Source organism: Solea senegalensis, linkage group LG20, assembly GCF_019176455.1.
Source record: "Solea senegalensis isolate Sse05_10M linkage group LG20, IFAPA_SoseM_1, whole genome shotgun sequence".
Classification (NCBI taxonomy): Eukaryota; Metazoa; Chordata; class Actinopteri; order Pleuronectiformes; family Soleidae; genus Solea; species Solea senegalensis.
This window is the reverse complement of record NC_058039.1, coordinates 11,296,082-11,321,227: the sequence shown is the minus strand read 5'-3', so window position 1 is coordinate 11,321,227 and position 25,146 is coordinate 11,296,082. Positions and strand designations below refer to the sequence as shown.

At 41.1% G+C, this 25,146-nt stretch overlaps 2 protein-coding genes across 2 annotated transcripts in view; one reads left to right on the top strand and one right to left on the bottom strand.

Moving 5' to 3' along the window:
* csmd2 (CUB and Sushi multiple domains 2) overlaps positions 1–25,146 on the top strand; it is a 222,569-nt gene that overhangs the window by 118,762 nt on the left and 78,661 nt on the right. The window contains exons 14-26 of the mRNA XM_044052677.1: positions 126–316; positions 571–706; positions 2,822–3,016; positions 4,213–4,351; positions 5,613–5,800; positions 6,457–6,645; positions 7,109–7,225; positions 7,624–7,839; positions 8,711–8,899; positions 10,262–10,431; positions 10,545–10,701; positions 10,858–11,049; positions 14,768–14,894. Of these exons, the coding sequence (XP_043908612.1) occupies positions 126–316; positions 571–706; positions 2,822–3,016; positions 4,213–4,351; positions 5,613–5,800; positions 6,457–6,645; positions 7,109–7,225; positions 7,624–7,839; positions 8,711–8,899; positions 10,262–10,431; positions 10,545–10,701; positions 10,858–11,049; positions 14,768–14,894 (2,206 nt within the window). The remainder of the gene's footprint in view (positions 1–125; positions 317–570; positions 707–2,821; positions 3,017–4,212; positions 4,352–5,612; positions 5,801–6,456; positions 6,646–7,108; positions 7,226–7,623; positions 7,840–8,710; positions 8,900–10,261; positions 10,432–10,544; positions 10,702–10,857; positions 11,050–14,767; positions 14,895–25,146) is intronic.
* LOC122786394 (protein diaphanous homolog 1-like) lies at positions 17,560–24,142 on the bottom strand. Its single transcript, XM_044052676.1, has 4 exons — positions 23,956–24,142; positions 21,166–21,281; positions 19,332–19,396; positions 17,560–17,871 (listed from the first exon to the last, which is right to left on the bottom strand). Exons 1-4 carry the CDS (start codon positions 23,994–23,996, stop codon positions 17,575–17,577), a joined length of 519 nt encoding a protein of 172 aa, XP_043908611.1. The 5' UTR covers positions 23,997–24,142; the 3' UTR covers positions 17,560–17,574.

Here is a 25,146-nt window from a genome sequence, read left to right as displayed (position 1 = left end):
AACATTGTATACTAATCAACGAAATGAAATGTAATGTATAATGTACAATAATAATTTCCTCAGCTTCTTGGGCGTTCCTTTTTATGTCACTTTGTTTTATTGGGACCTCTTTATTGCCCTTGTAGTTTCCTGTTTCTTCAACTTCACCACTCCGTCCGGGGTGCTGCTGTCGCCCAACTACCCCCAAGAGTATGGGAACAATATGCACTGCGTGTGGCTGATTATCAGCAACCCTGAGAGCCGGATCAATCTGGCCTTCAATGACCTCAGCATGGAGAAGCAGTTTGATTTCCTCTCGATCAAAGACGGCGGAAAGGTATTGTTGACTTCGCTGTTTTTACTTTGAACGTCTCTTTGTGTAACTTCATTGTTTTGGCCTGACTTTGAGTTACTGTGCTTAGAATATGTGTACAACACCCCTGTCTGAGATTCACTGAACTCGCTAGTTATCTTTTTCTGCCATCTTCCTCATTATAGGATTTATTTAACTTTTTTTTTTCTTTTTCTTTTTTTTTTACAGTGGTTCATGACACATCAGTTCTAATTAGAGAATCTTAATCTTTCTTTCAGGCCGAGTCTCCGATCCTAGGCACCTTCTCTGGTGACGTCCTGCCTCCTCCCATAACAACGAGTGCCCACGTAGCGCGCCTGGAATTTCTGACAGACCACACCTACACTGACCGAGGATTTAACATCACATTTACCAGTAAGTAGTGAGCGCTACTGTAAAGGAGATAAAGTGAAGCCATTAAAGTCTGCCACAAAAGCCCACTCAGACTGCATTTTATGTTTTTCTCAATTGTCTGTGTGCATGTGCGGTATGAATCACGGCGCGCCCTGCTTATCGCTGTGCCTGTCTCCCACAGATTACATAAACTCGTACATCCATCAGCAACCCATTCCTTATACAATCACATGCAAAGAGAAGTGATTAAAATAAAAAAAACAACAAACATCTTTATCGTCTGAGTTGACATTTAAATAAAACTGGCACAGAGATGCGACTGCCTCACCTGATGCATACATTGCAGGTCTGCTCATTACATTCTATTCCGGTGTTGTTGCTGACTTCTGAGGAAATTCTCGATGGATTTTGTACTTTTACCCAATACATGTTGGCTCTATGGGAAGCCAGTTTAATTGGTATACTGTTCTGTGATTGGTAGGCGAAGGTGTTAGTGTATAACCTTTAAAACCTATAAAATATTTATACATTGTGAAGGTGCTGTTGTAGTTTCAGTGAGTCACTTTGAAGCGAGGCTAAAATGTCATGTTGGGTTTTATGTTGGACATATTCTCGTCTTCAAGATTGAGGAAGACATGGACATTTAGCTGTTTGGCAATCTTAGTTGTAGTTATTTTCTTAGTTGTGCAATTTATTGTCACGTACGCAGATGTGTCCAATGCATTATTATCTTCACAGTACATTGGGTAATTGAATGAAATGAAAATGCCTTTATTTGTCACCAAAACCTTGTGACTTCCTTAACCAGGTGAGTCTCTTTTTAAAGAAATTACAACATCCCATGTGTCCTGTGTACAAACCTTTATAGTAATACAGTGTTCAGGTGTAGGCTGCATGCATATCACATCTACCAATGTATTGTATATCCTGCAGTAACACTGTTGGTTAAATTAATGGTAAGAATATTATTATTATTGTAGCACTGGGGAAAATTCTTATGTGAGAATATCCAAACAAACATCTACTAGTAATGTTATTTGCATGCTCATTTTAGCAACTACGCCATGGTGGCATAGTTCTAATTGTAACATTTTGACTCCGTCTGCATTCTGCTCTTAGTTCTAATGTACTTTACCCAGAATGCTCTTGGGCCCTGGCTCCAGCTCGTTTGCAGACACATAATTGCCTCTATGAAGCCAGGATGTGGACCACACACGGTGGCTAATACAATAATTAGCTAAATTAGATGAATAAATAAATAACCAATGCAGCATGGTAAATGAGTGTCGGGAGCAGTTAACTGAAGATGACTGCGACGCCGTCGGCGTCTCACTGCAGGTTTTTTCGCGGGGTTTTTGCGAGCGCTGAGCGGACAACTTCTATCGTTCATGTTAATTAAAAACGTGCCAAACTGTATTGAGGGGAGTCTTGGCCCGTTAATAAATAGGATGACCGTGATGGATGAAGTGTGGCTGGCACTCTGTTTGGGTCCAATGGATACAGAAGAGGGATTTGTCAACACCTACGCGTCGCCTCGCACAGCCATGTGTGTGTGTGTGTACAAAGGCGAAAGATTAAGTAAGAGAGATAGTGGCACAGGTGATGTATTTGTTTACATGCCTTGTTCAAGGGTCATGCCTCTTCTTGTGGGACTTCTCGCTTGCACTTAGGCATTAGGAAATCTGACACAGACGTTTTAGAGGATGCATGAAAACAAATCCCCTTGTTTATTTGCTCCACGTATCATTCGGCTGTGTCATCTGGCACTGACGATTTGCATATGGTGTAGTTTCCCACCTGCCAGACTTCACTGCAGCGAGGTGAATCAATGTGACTCACTAAGTGAAACTAATTTCTCCTTGTTAAATGCTGGCATTACTGAATGCTGACAGTGGAAAGAAAAAGTTTTGTTAAGAAACTTGGGTAATTATTTCAGAATCTCCACGGAAATGAGCATCTCTGCACAGAAAATGCCATGCGATACAAGGAGTAATACCAGCAGAATTCTATGTTATCCACTGTTTTTCAGAATCAACATGTTTAACCGAACAGAAGGGTTCTTCTTTGGCATTCTTATCTCACTTCTCATTCACACTGACCGCATATTCTCTCTGAATGTTCTCCTGTTTTTTTTAGCGTTTCGCCACAATGAGTGTCCAGACCCAGGTGTCCCTGTTAATGGGAAGCGCTTCGGTGAGAGCCTTCAGCTGGGCAGCTCCATCTCATTCCTGTGTGAGGAGGGATTTGTGAAGACCCACGGCTCGCAGACGATATCCTGCATTCTCAAGGACGGCAACGTGGTGTGGGACAACGCTGTTCCTCGTTGTGAAGGTAGGCAAGGCAGTGGTCACAAAAGGTTTTTGAAAGAAATATGGCATTTGAAAATTCTCCGTTTGCCAGCCTGTGTTACCTCCTGGGACTCCTAGCTACATCCCACAGTCTGAAGACACACAGCTAGCTTAAATTAGCTTCATTTGGCAACTATAAATAGGTGTGAATAGTTGTGTGACACTATTTCAGACAGGCATACTTCTTCTTTCCGCTTGTCTTCACAACCCAGAATATGACACGCCCACTGACTATGTCATGGTTAGTGAGAAAGAATCACTATTTTTTGGTTTCCGAACCAATTTTTTTCCCTGGTTTGAACAAGCCGCCTGGGGCTAAGGGCTAATTTCATGTGCTAGCCCTCTGACCAGTTGGTATATCAGTGAACACTCAAGGTAGTGATATCAGTATCGTATCAGACACAGAGAGAAGTGATATGGAGCCATCTCTACAATAAACTGCACAGCAAAACAGAAAAGGCTAATTTACTGTACCTGGTTAAACGTGATGCTAACCAGCGAAGGTTCTTGGACACCGGCAGTATAGCACCTTCATTCACAATGCTGTTAGGAGTCTGAGGGGCCTATTCACTATTCATGATACGCAAAAGAGGGATCCATTATTAAAAAATGTCACTTCCCCCTCTGTGCCGGAGCAGCTTTGTATTCCTCTGAGACCATCTATCACGCCGGTGCGTTTGTAGCGTAATGCGTTTTATAGATGTCCTTCACAATGCTGAGTTAGCTGATTAAATCACTCCACTTCAAAGAGTGCGGGGAGCTGGCACTGTATCTCAACCCCCTCCACTGTGCATGTGTGTCCGGGGTGAGGACCGGCAGACGCACTGCAAAGCGAGTGGTAACAGAGATGAGGGTAGGTGGAGGTGCTCAAGTGTCTTTTGTGCTCATGCTCTGCGGTGGGGTCGACAGCGGTACCTTCTGTGTGAGTTGAATGATGGCTTTAAAGACAAAAGGATAAAGGGGGAACCTGGCACATTCACATGGTTTGATAATGTATGCAGCAGTGTTCATGCACGCTCACATGCACAATAATAGGCATGTTCTTAGGAGCAGTGTTTAACCTTGAGGTGCCGTCACCAATTTAATTTAGATGGGATGAGCCCGAGCTGATGCATGGTATCATATATGGACGTTGTCATACATCAACAGTTTTTTTTCCGTCTTCTCTTTCTCCTTCAGCACCATGTGGAGGCGATCTTAAGGCTCCCAGTGGGATCATCCTCTCCCCTGGCTGGCCAGAACTGTACAAGGAGGCTCTCAACTGTGAATGGATTATTGAGGCTCCTCCAGGCTACCCCATTAAGATCATATTCGACAAGTGAGTCCCCTATCGCCTCTTTTTCCCTTGCAGAAGAAGTTCAAATTTGTGTGGGCGGGTTTTAAATTTCAACCTGTGTGGATGTCATTATTTATTTTTAATATTATTCATTTTGCAGCACTTGCTTTAAACTGTTTTCATCTGTCCTCACAGTGGCTAATGCAGTCGATCTAATGCACTTTAAAGCATGTGCCCAATTAGGAAAATACTATGTTTTATTGATTAAGAGGCCATATGTATTTCATCCTTTCATTTGATACCCGCTCCCTGCAGACCTGGGGATGTTCTCTCCATGCAGACACTTACACATCAACACACTGAAACATTATACACGTATAGAAATCCAACTTAAACGTGCTCGTATGTAACTGGAGATGGTCTGTCCTGGGAAAAGGAGAGATGGATGAGGAGGTAATTTATCTGATGTTAGAGAGAGAGAGCTTACATAGGATCAAACGCTACATTAGCGTTTCACTAAGGCCCGTCCTCAGACGCTGTCACATCACCGTCCCTGCCACGATGGCATTGCCATGCAAAATGAAAACAACATAAATGTTGTTGCGCTTTCATTTTCATGTAGCATCAATAAAATATCACACATTGCTTCATTTAGATGACATGGTTCTGAAACTGAGTAATTTATTCATGGCTTTGAAGATGAAGTGGCTCTGGCAACAAAGACAGAAACACAAGGCATGCACACACACACACACACACACACACAAACACACGCACACAGATGCACCAAAGCATGCCAAATGTCTGAGGATTTCCCAAAGCTGAAACATGCGCAAATTGAAAACAATCCACTAAAACCCTCATGGTTTTACTGTGATTAAAGGCTGACACGTTTGTTAAAAATCTAACATTTGTACATTACAGTTAAGAGAAACCAATGTAGACAATGTACAATACAAAAGGTCAATACAACAACACAAAGAGATTTCACAGTGATGAAATGAGTGTCATTTAAACTGAATAAGCTGCATTCAAGCTTCTGTCACTAATGTAGTGTATTGTTTAATTGTGGCCAGTGCCAAAATGTACAAATCTACTTCTTTGAGTTCATCAATTTTTTTGTTTAATACACTTTGCCATTTCAAAATGAAAGTCAAATTCAAATTAACCTGCTTGTGGTTAATTTATTTAGAAAAATGAATCCACAGATACAGATACTCTCTTGTGGTGTGTGCTTATTTTCAAAGGAATCTGCAAAATGAACAGCCGCACTGAGTAAGACTGCTTTGTCTCCTGTCCACAGGTTCCGCACAGAGGTCAACTACGATGTCCTTGAGGTGCGCGATGGCCGATTCCCATCTTCGCCTCTGATCGGAAGTTACCAGGGCACCCAGGTTCCCCAGTTCCTCATCAGCACCTCCAGCTTCCTGTATCTCCTCTTCTCCACTGACAAGAGCCACTCTGACATCGGCTTCCGTATTCGCTACGAAAGTAAGGGTCGTTTTGCAAGCATGCAGGATAGATACAATTAAGAACAAGAGCCCACTCACCCATGATTCACTGAAATGAATCCATTACATACAGGCAAATCAGAGACAACACTAAGCCTTGTTAGGCATATTAGTAAAAGCTATTGAGCTATGTCTGTCAATACAATCTCCACCGACTCTAAATGTCTCCACAAAGCCATTGTTTCTGAAAATCCCTATTATTACAAAGTTTGAGATTATTGAGTCATATATCCATTCCTTGAAACACGTTGCAATTTACCTCACACCAGTCTTCAGCCTTGCTGTAGTTAAACTCGTAAGACTGTTCAACCTTGATTTCCTCCCGGGTAACACCGTAGACACTTAGGCAATTTCTCTGTTTGTAAAGCCGCTGCAAAGGTTCAGTAATTCACTGTGCGCTCTACCTACTGCAATGCAATGTACACAAGGCATATGTTAATTCATGTTGATATACTGTGGGATGATTGCTTGAATTATTAATGAGAAATGTGTAAGGATTGCAAAAACATTTTCTTTTCTTTCTTCTTTTTACACTTTAAAAATGTACATTTACCTGTGCTGTATGCCTGAAAGTATGGTGATCTCTCTCTCTCTCTCTCTCTCTCTCTCTCACTCTCTCTCACTCCCTCTCTGTAGCCCTGCAGTTGCAGTCAGATCACTGTGTGGATCCTGGGATACCGGTCAACGGTCAGCGACATGGCAACGACTTCTACGTGGGCGCCTTGGTGACATTTAGCTGTGAGGCGGGGTACACACTTAGTGACACCGAGCCGTTAGAATGTGAACCCAATTTTCAGTGGAGCCGCCCCCTGCCCAGCTGTGATGGTACGTCCCATAATGTTGACATAAAAATGAATAGTCGCCCGCGAGATCTCCGTCTACTCATGAATGGGACTTAAGCTACATTCATTGTTGTATGTTGTTACGTTTGCAACGTGAGATATAGACTCGAGCACTTTGCTTCACATTAAAATTGCTATACAGTATGTCTGACTTATTATAAAATCTATAGAAGGTTTCCTTCCTCCACCTCTTGTTTTAAACTTTAAAATATTCTCTTTTCATCATAAATGTTTTGAATATATGGCAGTGAATTTAGTCTTTGATGTTTGCCTTTTCCTCATCTGTAAATTCCGTTTTATATAAGGACAGTATTGATTTCTGTCCACTCTGTCCGCTAATGATAATGTTCTTTTCATCCTGCTTTTTCTTTGGTGCGGTGCTTTTATTTCGGTCAACTATGCCCTCTCTGATGTTGTCCCTTTTCCTCATTTCTCTGCTTCATCAGCACTGTGTGGAGGTTACATCCAGGGCAACGTTGGCACCATCCTGTCGCCTGGCTTTCCAGACTTCTACCCGCACAACTTGAACTGCACGTGGATAATCGAGACCTCCCATGGCAAAGGTCAGCGCGGACATTCCGTGTCAACACAGGCAGCGAGTCAAATGCAATTTCCCTTACAATGTCATTTACCCTCAGTGAGTGGCCTGTTTATTTTGCCGAACAAGCTGTCTCCGAATGACTGGAGCGCTGAGAGGTTTGCCCAGAGCTAAAGCGCCACAAGACAACACTGGAGTCGTGTCATGTTTTATAGAGCGATCACACCAAATTGACACAGACTTATTTGCAGATGCTCACTCTGTGTGGCCGTTAGGTGTTTGAAAAGTCGCATGGAAGGAAGATCAATGCGGTATATGTTATTAAACTGTGTCTGAAACTGTGATAACTACAATCTCTAGTGGATTATAAGACTCAATATATAAGTGGTTTAGCACTGGTTCTTTCTCTCCCTCTTTTCTTAGGCGTCCAGTTCACCTTCCACACTTTCCACCTTGAGAGCCCCCACGACCATTTGCTGGTGACCGAGAACGGCAGCTTCTCTCAGCCTCTGTGGAGGCTGACAGGCTCCACGTTGCCTCCTCCTCTCAGTGCAGGCCTTTTTGGAAACTACACAGCTCAGATACGCTTCCTCTCGGACTTCTCTGTGTCCTACGAGGGATTCAACATCACTTTTTCTGGTGAGAATGGATTAAGTGCTCCCGAAGCGAGGTGGCGGCTGCCGAAAATGCTGGTTACAGTCATGACTTATCATTTAGAAGAGAGTAAGCAAGTGGGTCAGGAAGGATTGAACATTAACCATCTGTGATTCATGTTGAGTGTGAACGTCTCAGGCCAAACATTTGACATGACCTTTTAGAGACAAGCATCTGAGTAGGTTATTGACATACCAACCGTGTTAAGCAACCTGGAGAAAGAAAAGTCATAGTATTTACATGACTTGTGGAAATACAGTTATACAGTACTCTATATGACATGAATTATCTTGCGTCTAGATTCATGCATTTTAAATTAGGATACATCACAGACTATCCTTTTACAGAGCGCCCCTGATATGTGGTAAAAAAAAGAAAAGAAAAGAAAATTAAAGCATCTAATAAACTGCTGCTGACAGTTTAAAATGTCACCCATCTAAAAAAAAAAAAAATTTGATTTACAGTGGGAATGAAAAAGCAGTTGCTAAACAGACGAAAGGTTGAATGTTAAGATTCCATTACGTGCAAAAGACCCCAGTGGCACACGACGCTATAATAAATGTACTAACTGGCATTTGGTCTTCTAAGTTTAAAATGTGAAATTGGTTTTAGAGGTGATTAAACCTACTCAAACATGGTTTACCCTCCGTATCCTTTTGTGGAAGCGTTTTCTTGACCTTTCGAGCAGCACAGCAGAAGCCGTAATTGGCTTAATTTACACATTGGCACACCATGGCGAGGTTGCACCAATGGTGCAATGCTGTGTGGATAAAAATGAAGTTTAAACCATTATGGAAAAATATATAAAATCACCACTTCATTACTAATAGTATTGTTTTTTGTACTTGTTTTACAGAGTATGACTTGGAGCCATGCGAGGATCCTGGAATCCCACCTTACAGTACCAGAAAGGGCCTTCAGTACGGCGTGGGCGATGCCCTCATCTTCTCCTGTTTCCCAGGTTACCGATTGGAGGGTCCAGCAAGGGTGGTATGCTTAGGGGGCAGGAGGCGGGTGTGGAGTTCCCCTCTGCCAAGGTGTGTTGGTAGGTGGTCATATGCTTTATTTTTAACTTTTTATCCACCTCCCCCCCCCACCCTCTGATCTCTTCACAGTAATACCATTCCAGCCCTTCCACACACGGCCACTTGTTAAGAAAAGCACAAAAACTGTCAGTCACGTTGGGAGACGAGGCATTTTCCTCCTCATTATCGCCCCCTTCATCCGCCCACCTTTTGTCTACTCATTGGACAGCTTCCCAGAAACAGACATTTTGACTTTGTCCAAATTATATAAAGCAGCAGCTCTAATGAGGACAACATTAAGGGGCTGAAATATGTTAATTATTGATGCTGCTCTTTGCTGGTGCCAGGGAAAAACATGACAGATCAAACCGCAAAGATTTAGGTCAGTGTTTTAATTATCAAACGCTGCGTGTGTTTGTTGAAAGGTATACACAATTTATCCTCATGAGCCAAATGATAGATAAAGCACAGGCTAATAGTGATTGACCTACTTGTGTTTGTCTTTACTGTTCAGCTCGAATTGCATTTGGGAAATGGCTGTGAGCTACTTACTTTTTGAGAATATTTTTTTTATAACCTCTTTCAGTTTTTTTTCTCCCCAGTTTTTAAACTTACTTTTTAAACTAATTTGCAAGCCGTGAGGTTTTCATACTGTGTTTTATACATAGACAGTGCATAAAAACGAGTGGGTGTGCAAAAATGACTTGTTCTAATCCTAATTCTCTTATGCAGTCTATGATTTAAGACAAGTGGTTTTTGCAGTGTAACATGGGAAGTCGTGTTTATTTTCTGTACCAACATCAACATTCATTTTTCTTTGGTTACATATATGCAAAGTAGGTCAAGTGATTTCCTTTTGACAAATCAGACCTTTACAGTCCGACAGTGATGGAAAAAATCAGTTTCGATGCATGGACTACATCCATATTTCAGACACTTCATACAGCCCCATCACCTCATCTTACCTCACTATCTTCACGACGTTCAAAATGTCTGCGTGCAATCGCAGTCATTTTAAATCCTGGCCGCAAGGTCTTCTATAGAACCCACTCCCCTTATCACTCTCAGTGATTTGATACGGAAAAGGCAGCGTTCAAAATAGAGCTGGCATTTCTGTTAATCACAGTTGGACTGCAGTGTGATTATGATGATATGCCCTCTCAACACGCAGGTATTGTCACTCAAGACGTTCCTATTTCCATCACCTCCCCAGTCTCCCCTCTATGCATGACGGCATGCGCAAATACATGCTGAGTTTCAAACATATATCAACTGACATGTCTTCTGCTCTCTCTCTCACTCTCTCCACCATCTCCCCTTTTTGTTTCTTTCCTCCTCTCTCTTTGTCTGTCGCTCTCTCTGCTCCTCCCCTTTTTCTCCAGCTGAATGCGGGTCATCCGTGACTGGCATGCAAGGGGTGCTGCTTTCGCCCAACTACCCCGGCTACTACGGTAACAATCACGAGTGCATCTACTCCATCCAAACGCAGCCCGGCAAAGGCATCCAGCTGCGGGCAAGAGACTTTCGGCTGGAGGAGGATGACATGCTTAAAGTGAGGGGGGGAGGCAGATATAGCTTCTCTGAGTTTGCAGATAAGTGTGTGTGTGTGTGTGTGTGCACACATATGACCATCTTTATTCCTCCTGCGCCCTCTCTTTCATTCAGGTTTTTGACGGCGGCAGTAACAACGCTCGTCTGCTGGGCGTATTTACGGGCAGCGAGCTGCTCGATGCAACCCTGAACTCCACCTCCAGCTCTATGTGGCTAGAGTTCATCAGCAATGCAGATAACACCAGTAAAGGCTTTGAGCTGCACTTCACCAGTGAGTAATACAGTTCTTCCCACAAACAAACCCACCCACCTTACTGTACATTTCATATTTCACATCTCGACCTATTCTGTATGTTGTTTTCATAACATACGTGCATCCTTCCTGACGCCCTGCTAATCCTTGTTCTTGTATCTCTTTCTCTCGAAGGTTTTGAGCTGGTGAAATGTGAGGACCCAGGTGTTCCCCAGTTTGGCTACAAGAGGGAGGACAAAGGTCACTTTGCAGGGAGCACTGTGTCATACAGCTGTGACCCGGGCTACACTTTGAAAGGACCTGAAGTGCTCACCTGTCTGAGGGGGGAAAGGAGGGCGTGGGACAGCCCCCTCCCACTCTGTGTTGGTGAGTAACTCTCCTCTGATCCAGTATGAATGCGCGATCAAGTGCTAAATTACTGGTTTATTATCCTGTGTACTTGAAATCGTATTCGTGGCTCACATTGTCATAGAAATGTTTTGAAGTAGGATTGTTTATTAGCATAAAATGGAAATGCTAAGCCGTAGTGCTTTAAAATGAAATGCAACATTTGACTAAACATTCTCATGTCAGAAACCGCATGGGATGTTGTGTCAGTGTCATTCTGCCCTATTACCTATTTGCTACACTACATACTGTAGCTGCGTTGTGTGACATTGTAATACAATATTTCTCAGTAGTCGCTTTTCAGTCTGGCACAATGCTAATCCGAACCTGTCTCATTTTTTTTTTTTTTTTGTATCAATGAAAGAATAAAAAATGTCTGACCTCATTTCTCATCATAACAACAAACTGAATCAGCCAGTGCAGTTTATTTTAGCGCCGCTATTTTTAGCATTTGGGTGATTTCCCAGCACCTTATCCTGTGCATTTTCCTCCTTGGAAATGACTGTGCTGTTTTTGCATCATGGTGGCAAATCTCTCTTTTTGCTTTATATTATTTCTTTTACTGAACTGACGTTTACTGCATTAACAAGCACACCCACGCCTATAGACAGATGTTTAACCCCTGAGCTGTCTGGTGGGAAGACTTTGAAAATATTAACCAAATATTATCCCCGTAAAGGTTAATCAGAGGATACATGTGATCTTTTTTTTGTGTAGTTTGGCACTGGTTGCTAGTTGACACATTATATGCAATGTTTTCAAAACTATTGAAATGGCATACACACACACACACATCGTCTATGAAACTAAAGTGACAAACCCAAAGCAGTTTTTTTGGATCTCCTTGGTGACAGGTATGACAGAGTCTCTTAAGAACCAGCTCGCAGCTCAGAAAATAGAAAACGGGCGGAATTGTGTCCTGTGACATCAGCCAAGGTGATTAGAATAATATTGCTCGGCTCCCCTTTCAACCCAAGCTGACAGGTAATTTCGTGTCGAGGCATAAACAGCATTTGGCGTTCTGTATATCTCTCAACACGTTTGTCCTCCCTGTGCCCCTTTCACTGCGGATGACACCCTAACAGCGAGAGTAAATTTGGGAATGCTTCTGTTTGTGACGGTGAGATTATTTTGCGGCAGTGGGGACACACTCAACGCAGAAGAAAGGGGTGTAGTTTGCAGGGATGAAGGAGGATGAAAGTCGGCTGAAACCAGCGGGAATAGTTCATGTCCTGAAAGTCACAGAAGAGGAAAGTTGCAACCTGCTGTCCTGCTCTAGGCTGGACGCTGGAGGTCTTAATACGGACCATATCTTTTTTACATTTAAAGAACTGCATTTAAATGGGTCATTTTTTGATATGCAATTTTCTTTCCATACATTATAAATCATGACCCATGATGTTGTGTTGAATCATAGTAATAGTAATGCATTTCATTTATATAGTATTTTTCAGATACTTAAAATTGCTTTACATTTAAAAAAAAAGCACAAGAATGAATAAGGTAGTAATTAATGAGAAAAGAAAGAAGATCATTAAAGATTAAAAGCCCTTTTGAAAAGGTGAGTTTCGAGGAGCGATTTGAATAAGGAGAGGTCAGAACAGTCATGGATGAGTTAGGGTAGTGAGTTCCAGAGGGAGGTGACTGGAGTGGAGAAGGCTCCATCTCCCCAGATTCTGTGCTTAGTCCTGGGTGTCTAAAGGACTGGAGGAGGAGGACTTTGAACTGGATGCGTTGTGAGATGGGAAGCCAGTGCAGGATGCCTGTGGCCCAGATTTGGTGGTTTGTGGTTGAGTTGGAGAACATTGGAGGATGCTTTGGTACAGGGGAGCTGGGGTGTCCAGAGTCAGGGGAGAGGAGGAGTTTGTGTGGTTTACACCTAATAGTGTGTTTTGTTGGTGCCCACCTGGTGAAAGTTTGATAAAGCTCAAATGCACCATGAGCAGAAATACCAATAAGTCCCTGTTCTCCCTTCTCCTCACTGGGGATGAGAACACCAAGGCTGTATTCATAAATGCTACGCTCCCTGTGATGGATGCAGATAGTGTTCACACCAGTAATGAACTGCTTTAGAGTTCATTTGGAAGAGGTCTGGGACCACCTCTTTTAAGAAGTCCGCAGTCCAGTCCCTTGGTTTCGCTTCAGAGGTTTTTAACTTTGTTCATTAATGCTCCACGGGGTTTGGATAAACCTGCGTAAACAAGGCTGGTGTGAACAACTACCTTGAGTCGAGATTTGAGGCAAGGACCTTGGTTGACTTTTAGAGAGATGTAAGGAGAGACAGATTGAAGGGAAAGAGTAGCTGAGGGAGTTGCACTGCCACGCCATTGAGCAGTTTTCTTAGGTCATAAGGCCAGACGAAAAGAGATGGCTTTGTCCTGCTATGATAAATCACCGCCTTCTTTTTTCTCTTCCTGAAACAGCAAGTTTTCTTCAAAAAGGATGGCACACTGAGGGAAAAGCGCACAGAGAGAGTAAAGCCTGATGGAGACTTTTCTTTTTATATTGCATTTTCTATATTTACAGTGTCAGTGACATTAAAAAACCTTTGAAAAGTTGATGTAAGTAAGTATAGGCTTTCCAAAATATGTGTGTGTTTTTATGCTGTGACAGCAAAGATGATCTGAACAATAAGGAATAAAGAACTCTATTCTATTCTGTGCATTCTATTATCCCTGGTTCCCTCATGTCTGTTAAATGTAAATGCACATTTTAACTTTGTGGAGTGAGTTCCTTGTGTCCTTCCTACTCGTCTGCGCGCCGCTTGTGTCTGGCAGCGTGGTTGTGTTCGTGCACAGAGCTTATTGTCACTGATGGATCTCACAACCATTGCCATCATCATCAGTATGACTCCAAGACATCCATTTTTCTCCCGTTTTAAGGAGCTATTTTCCTCTCACGGGGGAAGACAAGCAACACTTTATCCTCCTCTTGTCACTTAAGATGGCCTCAATATGTGAACAAAACACTTCAAACCTGATGTTGGGAAATATTTCTCTCTTTGTTTCCGTTCACGTTTTTGATAAGGGTACATGGTGATAATTGAAGGGGCTGCTTTTCAGCCATCCATCTTTTCTGATGGCTATTTATTATGTGTGACTGCGTTTCTTTGCAGTGTTCTTGACAAAAGTGGCCTCTGATTTTGACATGTAGTGTCACAGATATGTGATATGTGTTTATTTTTAAGAGACAGAGGTAACGCTGTGTACCTCTAGTGGGGCTTAGCTCCCGTGATTCATAACAAGCCATGTTTCTCTTCTTTACCCACATAGTACATATGCTGGCTCATTTGGACATAAAGTAAAATACTGATAAATCATGGTTGAGATGAGGGATTGTCTTTGCTGGGCCAAGAACATATACTATATATACATACATATAAAGTATATTGAGTTGGCTACTTTCCCTCCTACTTTTAAATGGCAAACACAATGATAAAGCACATCGCTGAGGAGTATATGGCTGCTATGTCAGTTAATTATTGATTAATGGAAAGTGATGTGATGCACTTTACTGGCAGCGGCGCGGTGCCGTTGCTGTTATGTTAACATGCTCAGCCTTGCAGTATTCATTTATTAAATTCACTCTGCAAACATTGACGAGCTTGCAATTTTCGTTTTCTTTCCTCCACCCCCCTCCCCCCCAGCCATTGTTCACCTTTGTAAATGTGTATCTTTGTTGTCTTAACTCTTTCTAGCGGAGTGCGGAGGCACCAGCAAGGACGAGCCCTCTGGTCGTATCCTGTCTCCGGGCTATCCAGCTCCTTATGAACACAACCTGCACTGTATGTGGACCATCGAGGCCCCACCAGGAAGCACTATTAGGTTTGAGAAACACTCTTTGTTTCCTTTTTCATGGCTTCTAGTTTACTGATTACATTGGTGTGGTTTTTTTTCCCCCCCATGCCTTTTTTTTTTTCATTTCAATCTACCACCTTTCAGTATACTTCCAATTTAGCCTCGCTTTTTTGCAGTGGTATTCATCACTTTCACAGGGTGCTGTGTAATCAATCTTCAGTCAGTTGCGGTTGGCCTGTAGTTGAGTTACTACTGAGTGAGAGGAAATGCCACATTACGGCCTCCAGGTTTTAGACTTACACCAAAGCAAGTCAAGTGCTCCGAGTTAACTCCGGCTCATAGATGTTAAAGCCTTTACTTTGAAGAGTTTGCTAAAACATCCTGCAAACATTTCTTTTTTTCTTTCTAGCCAATTTAATCTATTTCAGTTTGTGCCCTAGCACAGTGGGTCCCAAACTTTTCCCAGACATGTTGACCTCCAGCCATGTACCCCCTAAAAAGTCTGTCTGTGTGGCACAACTGACCAAGGAGAGGCTGGGATCATTTCAGTGTCACAAAATAAATCACTGTCAGGCATAATGTGTTTTTCCAACTCTGAATAATTACCCGTGAATTCAAGAAAATGTCACTTCTATCCTTCTCTTTTTATTTGTTCACTCACTCTCCATGCATGTGTGCAGGGTTTTATAAATGACCAGATTACGGTGCATTCATTGATGCATGCAAGTACATCTGATTTTGTTCTGCAAGACAACCGTACCTGAAAGTGGAGAAACAGCCAACAAAATAATATGGTTTGAATGGGAGGGCAATAATCTCTGCTCTTATAAACTGCATCGACTTTTTCCTATGTATTTGTTAGACAAGAGTCATATTCGGGAATAGAAAACGTTTTTTGACTTTAATTGTATTTAATATTTAGTTTATGTCTGCTGCATCAGCTGACGTCTGATATTTGTTCTGAAGGTAGGGTGCGGCCAAAAAGAGTACACATGTGTAGAAGATCAAAATGAAATACTAAATGTGTGTTTTAGGTGTGTAAAATGTGTGATGGGAGTGTTTGAAGGCAACATAATCAAATTTTGCCATTTCTCCTGACTTTGAAAATAAGACGGTAACTGGCAAATAGGGTCTCTGAGGCAGGCTTTCTTAGTGAGGAAGCAGATGAAGAGTTGGGCACAGCATCACAGTCAAATAGTAAGACATCTCTATGTGTGAAGAAATCTTTGATGGGCAGTGCCTCAAACACAGAGAAAAATGAGCCAGCTTAGTATGAGAAGCTTTTTTTGATGCTTGGCACATGATGCTGTTTATGCTTTGGACAACTGCATCTACATATGTGTCTGTAAGTGTTTGAGATTTTGCATGTGGAGAAGATGACTGCTGGCATTAGCCACTTTGAATGAAGCTCATTTTGGAGCGGTGTACCTCTCTCACTGACAGAAACACACACACATGCTTCTAGGTCACTTGGTGCTACTGTGAGTTGGGGTGTAACTCTGAGTCCAGCTTGCACGACAGCGGGACACCGACAGCTAAACAATACTTATTTTGCCCCGCCCCGGCTATCATTGAACAGAACCGCATACACACTCACAGTATCCTGGCAATGCTCTCCCTTTATTCATCTTTATTTACTCACTATACTTTAATTTCCCCACTCCCCATTTTTTTTTCTTAATTATTTTTTTGTTTTTTAATCTCTTGACGATTTGGGTTCAACCCAATACTGAAGTTTTTTTTTTCTTTTCATGCTACCCTAGCATTTAAAGCCAGGAGGCTTCAGTGTTTGAGTGGGTGTGCATAGATGTTATGTTGGACAGTTGTGTGCTTAGATTTGCATAATCTTGCATTTATCTAAACCTTGAAATATTTTACCTCTTGCAGCTTTTGCCAAAGTTTCTTTTTGTGTGTGTTCCCAGTACAAAAACTTAGTCTCATTCAATGTTCTTCAGTGATTATGTGATATGTTGTTTGTTTATGTTGAGCCTTTTGATGATGGAATCAATATGGTTTCAAATGAGTAAATATAGGCTTTTTAAAAACAAAAAAAAGTGCTCCAAAGCCACCTTGCCCAGTTTGAATGAGGAAAAAGTTTGCAAAGTTTTTAAAATTTGGTTTTGAATCATACTGTAGCGTTTATGTTTATATCATGTACAAATCTACAGTATTTGTTCTTAAAGAGGGACCTTACTCATGCATTTAATCACACAGTCTCCTTGACATAGCAATGCCCTGATATCCAAACACTTCTGAGTGTGCCTCCACTCAGTCTGAAACGTGTCTGGGGGTCGTCCCTTGTCTTTGTGTTTGTTACATCCGTGACATTGTGATCTCACAAAGTCACAGTCACAGTCTGAAAGCTAACTGGCCGTTTTCTGGGAGAATAGTGTGTGTGTGTGGGTGTGTGTGTGTGTGAGAGAGAGAGAAATGGTTCACATTTGTGACTATGGCTATTGTGGCTATATTGTAGATATTGCTACAGCTATGTTTCCTTTTTGATACCAGTTTATTTATACCAGTTTACTTCTGTTGGTGACTCTGTTATTTTGATTCAGCATCTCTTAAAACCATTTGTAAAATTTAAATAAATGTTATAATTTTGGGGGTATCACTATAAGGGTACATTCCTATACCCAAAAAAATGGGTATAGGAAGACTTATTTACAAATCAAGAACCTGTAAGATGGAATTGTCACATTAAGGCTCAACACTTGACAGTAAGAATGGTAAACACATTAGTGTTTGACTTATTTGAAAAATAATTTATTGGGGCATAACAGCTCACAGTAACAGGTGGGTGTGCATATGTGTCTGTGTGTACCTGCTGTTTTAGAGTGCTGAGCTGTTGTTGGAGTCCCTGGTTTTCCATTTCTTGCTCCTGCTTAGAAGAAGCCAGCTGTTCCTTCTCTTGGCCCAGGTCCCGTAGCTTCTGCTCATAGTCACCCTCCAGTTTCTTAAGCTCCACCTGTAACTCGTGGCGTGACGTCAACTCTGCATCAAGCTAATTACATATAAGTCAAAGACAAAGAGAAAAATAGGCAGGTTAAGCTCCAAATTTCCTTCATTTTCTAATATGCATTGTTAAAAGTGGCGTCCCTGGTCTGTTGTGCAATGAATATTCAGCTATTTATGTGTCTTTTCCAGATTATGTGCTGCCTGTGACAGATAGGTCCAGCTGTTAAACAAAAAAAGTCTCTTCCTTCTACTTTGGAGAACCTCTGCATGTAATAGAGTTGATTTAAAACTCAGCCTGACATTAGTCATAATGAGTATGACAAAAAAAACATATTTCCAGGATTGTTATGAAATAATGGGTGAGTAAAATGTACTAGACCTCAAAAGCCATGTTTTATTAGTCATTTGAAGGACAATTTAGGAGAAATGTATCAAATCGATTAAATGTAGTAAAATCCAACCAGCACACCAGTGAGTTTTTCTGAAAGAGATATGGGTGCAAATGTGCTGGCATGCATATACTTTTAGCCTCTCTCTTGAAAATGCAGCAGTTTACATTTCTCAAAGACCCATAGGAGCCATTTCCTGCAATCTAGTTGCTTTCAGTTTCATTGTATAATTTACACTGCAAATTAGTGTCAATTATTGAGTTAGGATGCTTCAGTGGACTTCTGTGAGCTCATTTCTCACATCCATGTTTAAGACTTCATGTCCATAACGGAAAAACAAATGGGAGATCCACCTTACCCCCACGTTTAATTTTCTAACTTTCATAATTGTATAAAGATTTTTACTTGACAAACAGGCTAGGAGTGATCAAATAGGTGAATACATGAACACACACATGGCTGTTTAATTTGCTAACAGCAGATCTGTTACTCTCACTGTCAGTGTCCTGACAGCCTCATCCTTAATTCCTGCCTGCAATTACCCCTCCATGCTCCACTCGCACTTTGGTGTGTGGTCAACAAATATTAATCTGAGTGTGTTCATGTAATGTGTATTTGTGTGTGTGTGTGTGTGGATATGATCCCACATCAGTCTGTGTGTCTTTTCATGAGCCAGAATGAAAGCTAGTTTTACCTCCCTCCTGGCAATTATCCTGTCACTCGGACTGAAATATCAGAGTAGCAGCATGGTGCAATCAAGGCATTTACCCCCCTTGTGTGAGTGTGTGTGGGAGTGTGTGTGTTTTGATAGTCAGTAAAAATATGTCTGTTGGTTTGCTGTCAGACATGTGCATGTTGATTCACTTACCCTCTGTGCCTCTTTTTTCCCCTCATTTGCCATCCCATGTCAGCCAGACACTGGGTGCATACAATTTCATTATGATGTAGTTTGTATGCGAGTGTGCACGTGTCAGGGGGAAGTGTACGCTTATAATGTACAAATTTCTGTTGTGTCTATACGACTGTAATGGCTTGTGTGCTTCTCTGTGTAGACATACAGTATATGTGTGTGTGTGTGTGTGTTGTGTTGTGTGTATTTATAATGTGTGTGTTTCACCTTCTTCTCCAGCTCAGCAGCCTTAGCTTCACTGGTTTCCACCTTGGTCTGGTCCACCATGTTATCTGCAGACAAATCAAGGACAGAAGAAAGGGGGCGAAAAAAAATGGTAAAAAGGTTGATTGAAACAATAAGTTTGGCTATAGAGACATTGCAATCTTCAGTTTGGCACATGATGTGTACACACAAACAAGCACATAAACAGAGAGCACTCTTCCTAACTATCCTCATATTTTTTCTCTTATCACACTAATCAATGTCCTGCAACAGTCCGAGTAATTCTCCAGATATCACTCTTTAAACTCTCACTTGTTTTCCTCTATGGAAAAATACACCTCACACAGTTTATTAGACAATCTTGTAGGCAACAATTGCTATTTTGCAAGACTGAAGAAAACCGACCATAAAACAGCCAGGGAATAATCTCATTATAAGTTATTCTGCTTGACAAAGGACACAGACTAACCAATGGTATACTCTTAATGAATAATAGCAGGGTCTACAGGTGCTTAAGCACCAAAGGGCTTAACAAGTATGTGCAGTAAAGGAGCTAATTAACATGAAGATGAATACCACATAGTCACTGGATCAAAGACAGCTAATCATGACGCCCAGGAGGAAAATCAAGAAGATAGATCGAAGACTCAGAAGAGTTGTGAAAAGCTAAACTGGAAAATTTAGATATTATTTAAGAAAGTAGATGAAAAAGATGAGACAAAATGAGGTTCGATAGCTGCTGTAAAATGATCGCCCATGGATGAAGGAGCTGAAACTATTTCAGATTCTGTAAGTCTAGAAGGTCTTATCAACAAACCAAAGAAAAAAAATCTATCTGCATGACAGAACTTTACAATAAAATGCCAACCCATCCAATTTCAGAGTGTGCATTTGTGTGCAAGTACATGGCACATGGTTATTGGATGGGTAATGGAGGGGTTGTTACTTCTCTCATGGTGGCTGGACTAAATGGGACAAACTTCAGAAAGAGAGCACTAAGTGAGACAGAATGTGGGGAAAACTGTGCTGAATTTCAGAGTTCAAAGAAAAACACTAAATAATGTATGCAGGGCAGAATTGGGCTGCTTTACACCGATAACTCTGGCAGTCTTAAAGGAGGCCAGCCAGCCTGTGTGTGTGTGTGTGTGTGTGTGTGAGTGTGTCAGGACACATTTAGAAGCAATGCAATTAGAACCTCCTGTGTTGGGCAATAGAGATCGGCCATAAATAAAGAGTATTGAACTCTTGAGACGTGTCCTGCACCCCTAACTCGGCTCTGGTTTATTTTACAACAGTAATCAGGTGTATCATACTCACTCAAATTCATAAAATCTATATTTACGAATATCAGTCCAAACTCAAATGTTACCAGAAACGTACAAGTGGCCATCATAGAACTTTCTTGCAGATGCATGCACTAGGAGCCATGGTTGTCTATTTTTATTTACAGTAAATACAATAACCATGAATGCTTTTAAGTTACCATCTAACACAAGAGACAAAGACATTTTACCAAATACATTATGATATCAGATTATGGGATTGCTTGTTTGACAAAGCTTATGAAATTGTGATTAACGCAATGTAAACCACAACTATGAGTAGCAAAAATCAGTTAAAAGTAATGGACAATCCCCCTCTGGCACCACCCTGTGGGGAATCCAGACCACTGCACCTGTAATGTGGTGATATTCACTTAAATGAAGGCATGTTGCCATTGACAGGAACACAGTCACTGTGCTAGTGTTTGGAGAAGTAGTAGCAGTAGTTCACACACACCAAGGGAGAGAAGAAAGGAAAAGTTTGTTCATGTGTGTTTTCTGGTCAATCTACTCACCTATCAAGCCTTCAACGTTGAGGCTGAGATTACGACACTTGAAGTCAGGGTCCGCTCCATTTCTGTGAAGCACGATCTGAGCGATACATTCGTCTATCACCTTGTAGTACTGAGGCCTGCGGGGGGGGGATGGAAGGATCAGGAAACAGAGAATAGAGTGAAGAAGATTGTAAAGAGCTGACTGTACTGTCAGTTTCTAATTTTGCAAATTAACTCCACAATAAAAGACAGCATATGAAAAATGTACAATATTATGTAATAGATGTGAGTATTCTAATCAAACAAAAAATGTAGGGTAAATTGTGAGTAAAGAATGGGACTGACAAAGAGCAAGTGGGTTCATTTGTCCAGATAAGTGTGTGAACACACATGCCTTGTCACTTTGTCTTTGTAACTGAGATTGGCTGTCTGTGTGAGCATGACAGTTTGAGTTTCTTGTCACAAAGATTGATTGTGTGCAACTGCGTTTGCGAGTGTGTTGGTGTATACCCAACACACTCGGTCTGATCAACTGAGCTTCACACAGACACTCAATTTTAGAGGTGTCTTATTCCCTGACCCCATTAGATGCTGCCAGATTCACAAACTCAATACTTTATTTATTCTGTGTGTGTATATGTGCCCCCCCTGCATTACCCATCTCTCTTTGTCACCCTATCTCTCTCCAACACTTATTCCAATCCTTCACTACACTTCAAGGGTAGATTTATTGGTGGAGCAAGAGAGCCATCTAGTGTCCTTCCGGAAAACACATTCAAAGTGAAATACACTCGAGTTGTGTATCTGAATTCCGACGATCCCAATTACAGCTTAATTCCTGAATGCAGCACATTTAGATGGTATATTAGGATTCAAGTTGTCAGTACACATATAGCTGCACACATTTTGACAAACACTAATCCAAATTTAATGATGTCAAACAAAGAAGACAAACAGTATGTATTGTTGTGTATGACCATTATAAGTATGACCATTCATATTTAAATAAAGGTATAAGGTATACACCTGTGTAAACTCCATCTCAATTTGAGATTAAAATACAGCCGTACAAAGAATTAAAAAAAGCAAAACAGCAGGTTGTCCGTCATTCATTCTGACATAAATGCTAACTCTTCCATTCTGTGTACATACCTCCCTCATTCTCTCAGCATCTACCTAGCAATTTACCTCAACTCCCAATTTCTTTTTCATTATTGTCTCACCCTCCGCCTACATTCTCTTTTCATCTCTGTAATTACCAAGCTGTATTTTCTGTCACTCTGCAGCTCTCCCTCCCACTCTCTGTGTGGAGTGCATTACAGACTGCGTATATTGTGTTCACCTGGCTGGAGAATGCAGGATTACAGAAAAGGAAGGATGGAAGAGATAGAAGAGGAGCTAAAAATACTTTGGCTGGGACCAGCTGTTTGGGCCAACTTACCTTTTCCATTCTCACAGTTTATTCCCCAAACTCTGCTAAAAATACACCACAATTTCCTTGTCCACCATCAGGAAAAGACAGGAAAACACAACTAACTCTACTGAAATATGTTCAGGCCTGTACATATTGTGATAGTATGTGAAGAAACATTTTGCCTGTTAAAGTGGACATAAATGTGCACAACTGCACACATTATCTCCTCAGTTCTCCCAAGTTTAACTAAAACTTGTGAGTAAACTAAATCCCTAAGGTTTTAGAGGACACAGGGAAAGTCTCTCTGGTGATACGAGGGGAATGGAATTAAACTTCATTGCATGTATTCATTTCACAGATTTGGAGCAGTGCTCAAGAAACAACCAGCAAATAAAAGGATAGGCTAAGAGGAGGGAGAGGGGTGGATGAGGAGTGTCAACTGAAAAAATGCATTTCTTTATCCTTTTGTTGTGGTTATTTTGGCTTTTTTTAAATATATATCAGTAATATGAAGGAACCCACAGCTTTGCATTGTGCTACATGCAGCTTTCTTTAGAATAGTGTGGTTGATTATTTCAATCATACATCTTCCTAAGCTTTGTAGCAAATTAAGTGTAAAGTGACATATGCCATGTTTCCACTACATGTCTACATGCCTCGACTCGCCTCACCTCTACACGGTTTGGTTGGTTTTCCATTACAATATAGTACCTCCTCAATGTGGGTGGAGTCATCACAGCACGGCTGCATTAAACTGCCGTGACTTTGTTTTACATGCCACACAAACAAACTAGTGACTTGTAAAGCAGTTGTCTTCAGTGCAACTGAATCAATAGAATCAGTTAATTAAAAAGATTTGCTAAGTTCTTCCTCCATGACTGGAGTAAGACACAGTCACTGAGCTGAAATACAACAGCAGGGGTGTGATGCAGCTCGCCGTGCTGTCACTAAATACACCAGACTCCTCTGTTAAATACAGAGATTTTAGACATTTCCTTGGTAATTGTTGGAACCCACATTTTTAGGATTGTTAAGTCTTTTTTTCCTGTGATGGCAATCTGACCAATCAACGGCCGGCAGTCTGAAGACGTCACGCATAATGTCAGCTCAGAGCAGGTACTAAAAAACTACTGGGTATCATCGCTAATGGAAACACAAAATAAACATGCCGTGCTGAGGTGTGGCAAGGTGTGCTGCGCTAGTGGAAAAGAGCCTATAAAGATCAAAAATAGTACGTTTATTTTTTAGACACCCAATTATTAATACATTGGCTATATTGTAGTTTTGATTACAATTTTGATTAAAAGACACCCTCATCACAATAATGGGTAAAGCAAGCCTTGAATTATGTCATTAACATAGAAGTTTGTGTACTGTGTATGTGTATAATGTGCTACCTGGCCAAATAGTCATTACGGATCAACAACAGGTGCTGCATCAAGGACAGGAAGTGGTTTTCAGCTTTGGAGTCCTTCACGGTGTTGACCAGGATCTCAAACACTTCCCTCACATCAGTGAAACAAAGCAAGTTAAGGGCTTATCATTTAAAACACCATAAACAGTAACTCTAACAGTCATTTAAGCATAATTACTGACAATTAGGAATAGCTGTGCATCACCATTATCTGCATTTCTAAATAAACTAAAACTCAACACTTCCATTTGTTTCCTGCAGACATTTGGACACATGAAAGTAAGACAAATGCCACATTTCTCATCCATCCATTAATCTATGCTGTATCGCAGCAACAATGATGTAATCTTAACTTAATAATTAAGACATTTATGCATGTGTTTTCAAACGTTATTTGACCTTCTGTGAAACATCATACTTGAGATTAATGCATGTAGAGTCAGACAACCACTGGACTATGATGAGAGCCCCTGGGAGACACCTGGTGTTAGAAAACTGTAACTGCACCTAACAAGCAGCAGGAAATATTGGGATTTTCAATATTTACGGAAAACACTTGCAATCTGTACAGGTGGTGTGACAATGATAACAGTAACAATACAGAACAATCATTTTTAATAAGATCAACTGAGATAAACCGCAACTGTATGGCAGGAGTTGATTGTCAACTTTGCATGATGATGAGAAATGATACAAGTAAAGAAGCATGTATCATCAGGCCTCTAGACAATGACAGAATTCAATAATTTGTTTATTTTGTTACTGTGTATGGAATTTTCATCTCAAAGTTATAATGAAAACACATAATTTAGGGTTCTAAGATGAAAAGGTCCAGTGGTTGTTGGATGTTTTGTTGTTTTTACAGCAACACAGTAGCTGATGTCATTAAAATGTTAATTGGGGAAGATACATTTTGAATGTTAAGTGTGACCATGTCCCTAGGGGTATGCAATCTTATGCTTATTAAGTTTGCAAATGTTAATTTTGCCTCCGTCTAGGAAGAAAGTAGTCATACTGATTATGCAGGAACAGAGAGGAGCCAACTTTTGTGTAGATAGCCGACTCATTTTTAAAGAGCAGAGGAAATAATGTGTATGATTCTATATGCTGTCTGAAATATCTGTCTGACACATAAATTGGAAAAATAATGCAGTCTAGGTTATTTTGTATCAAG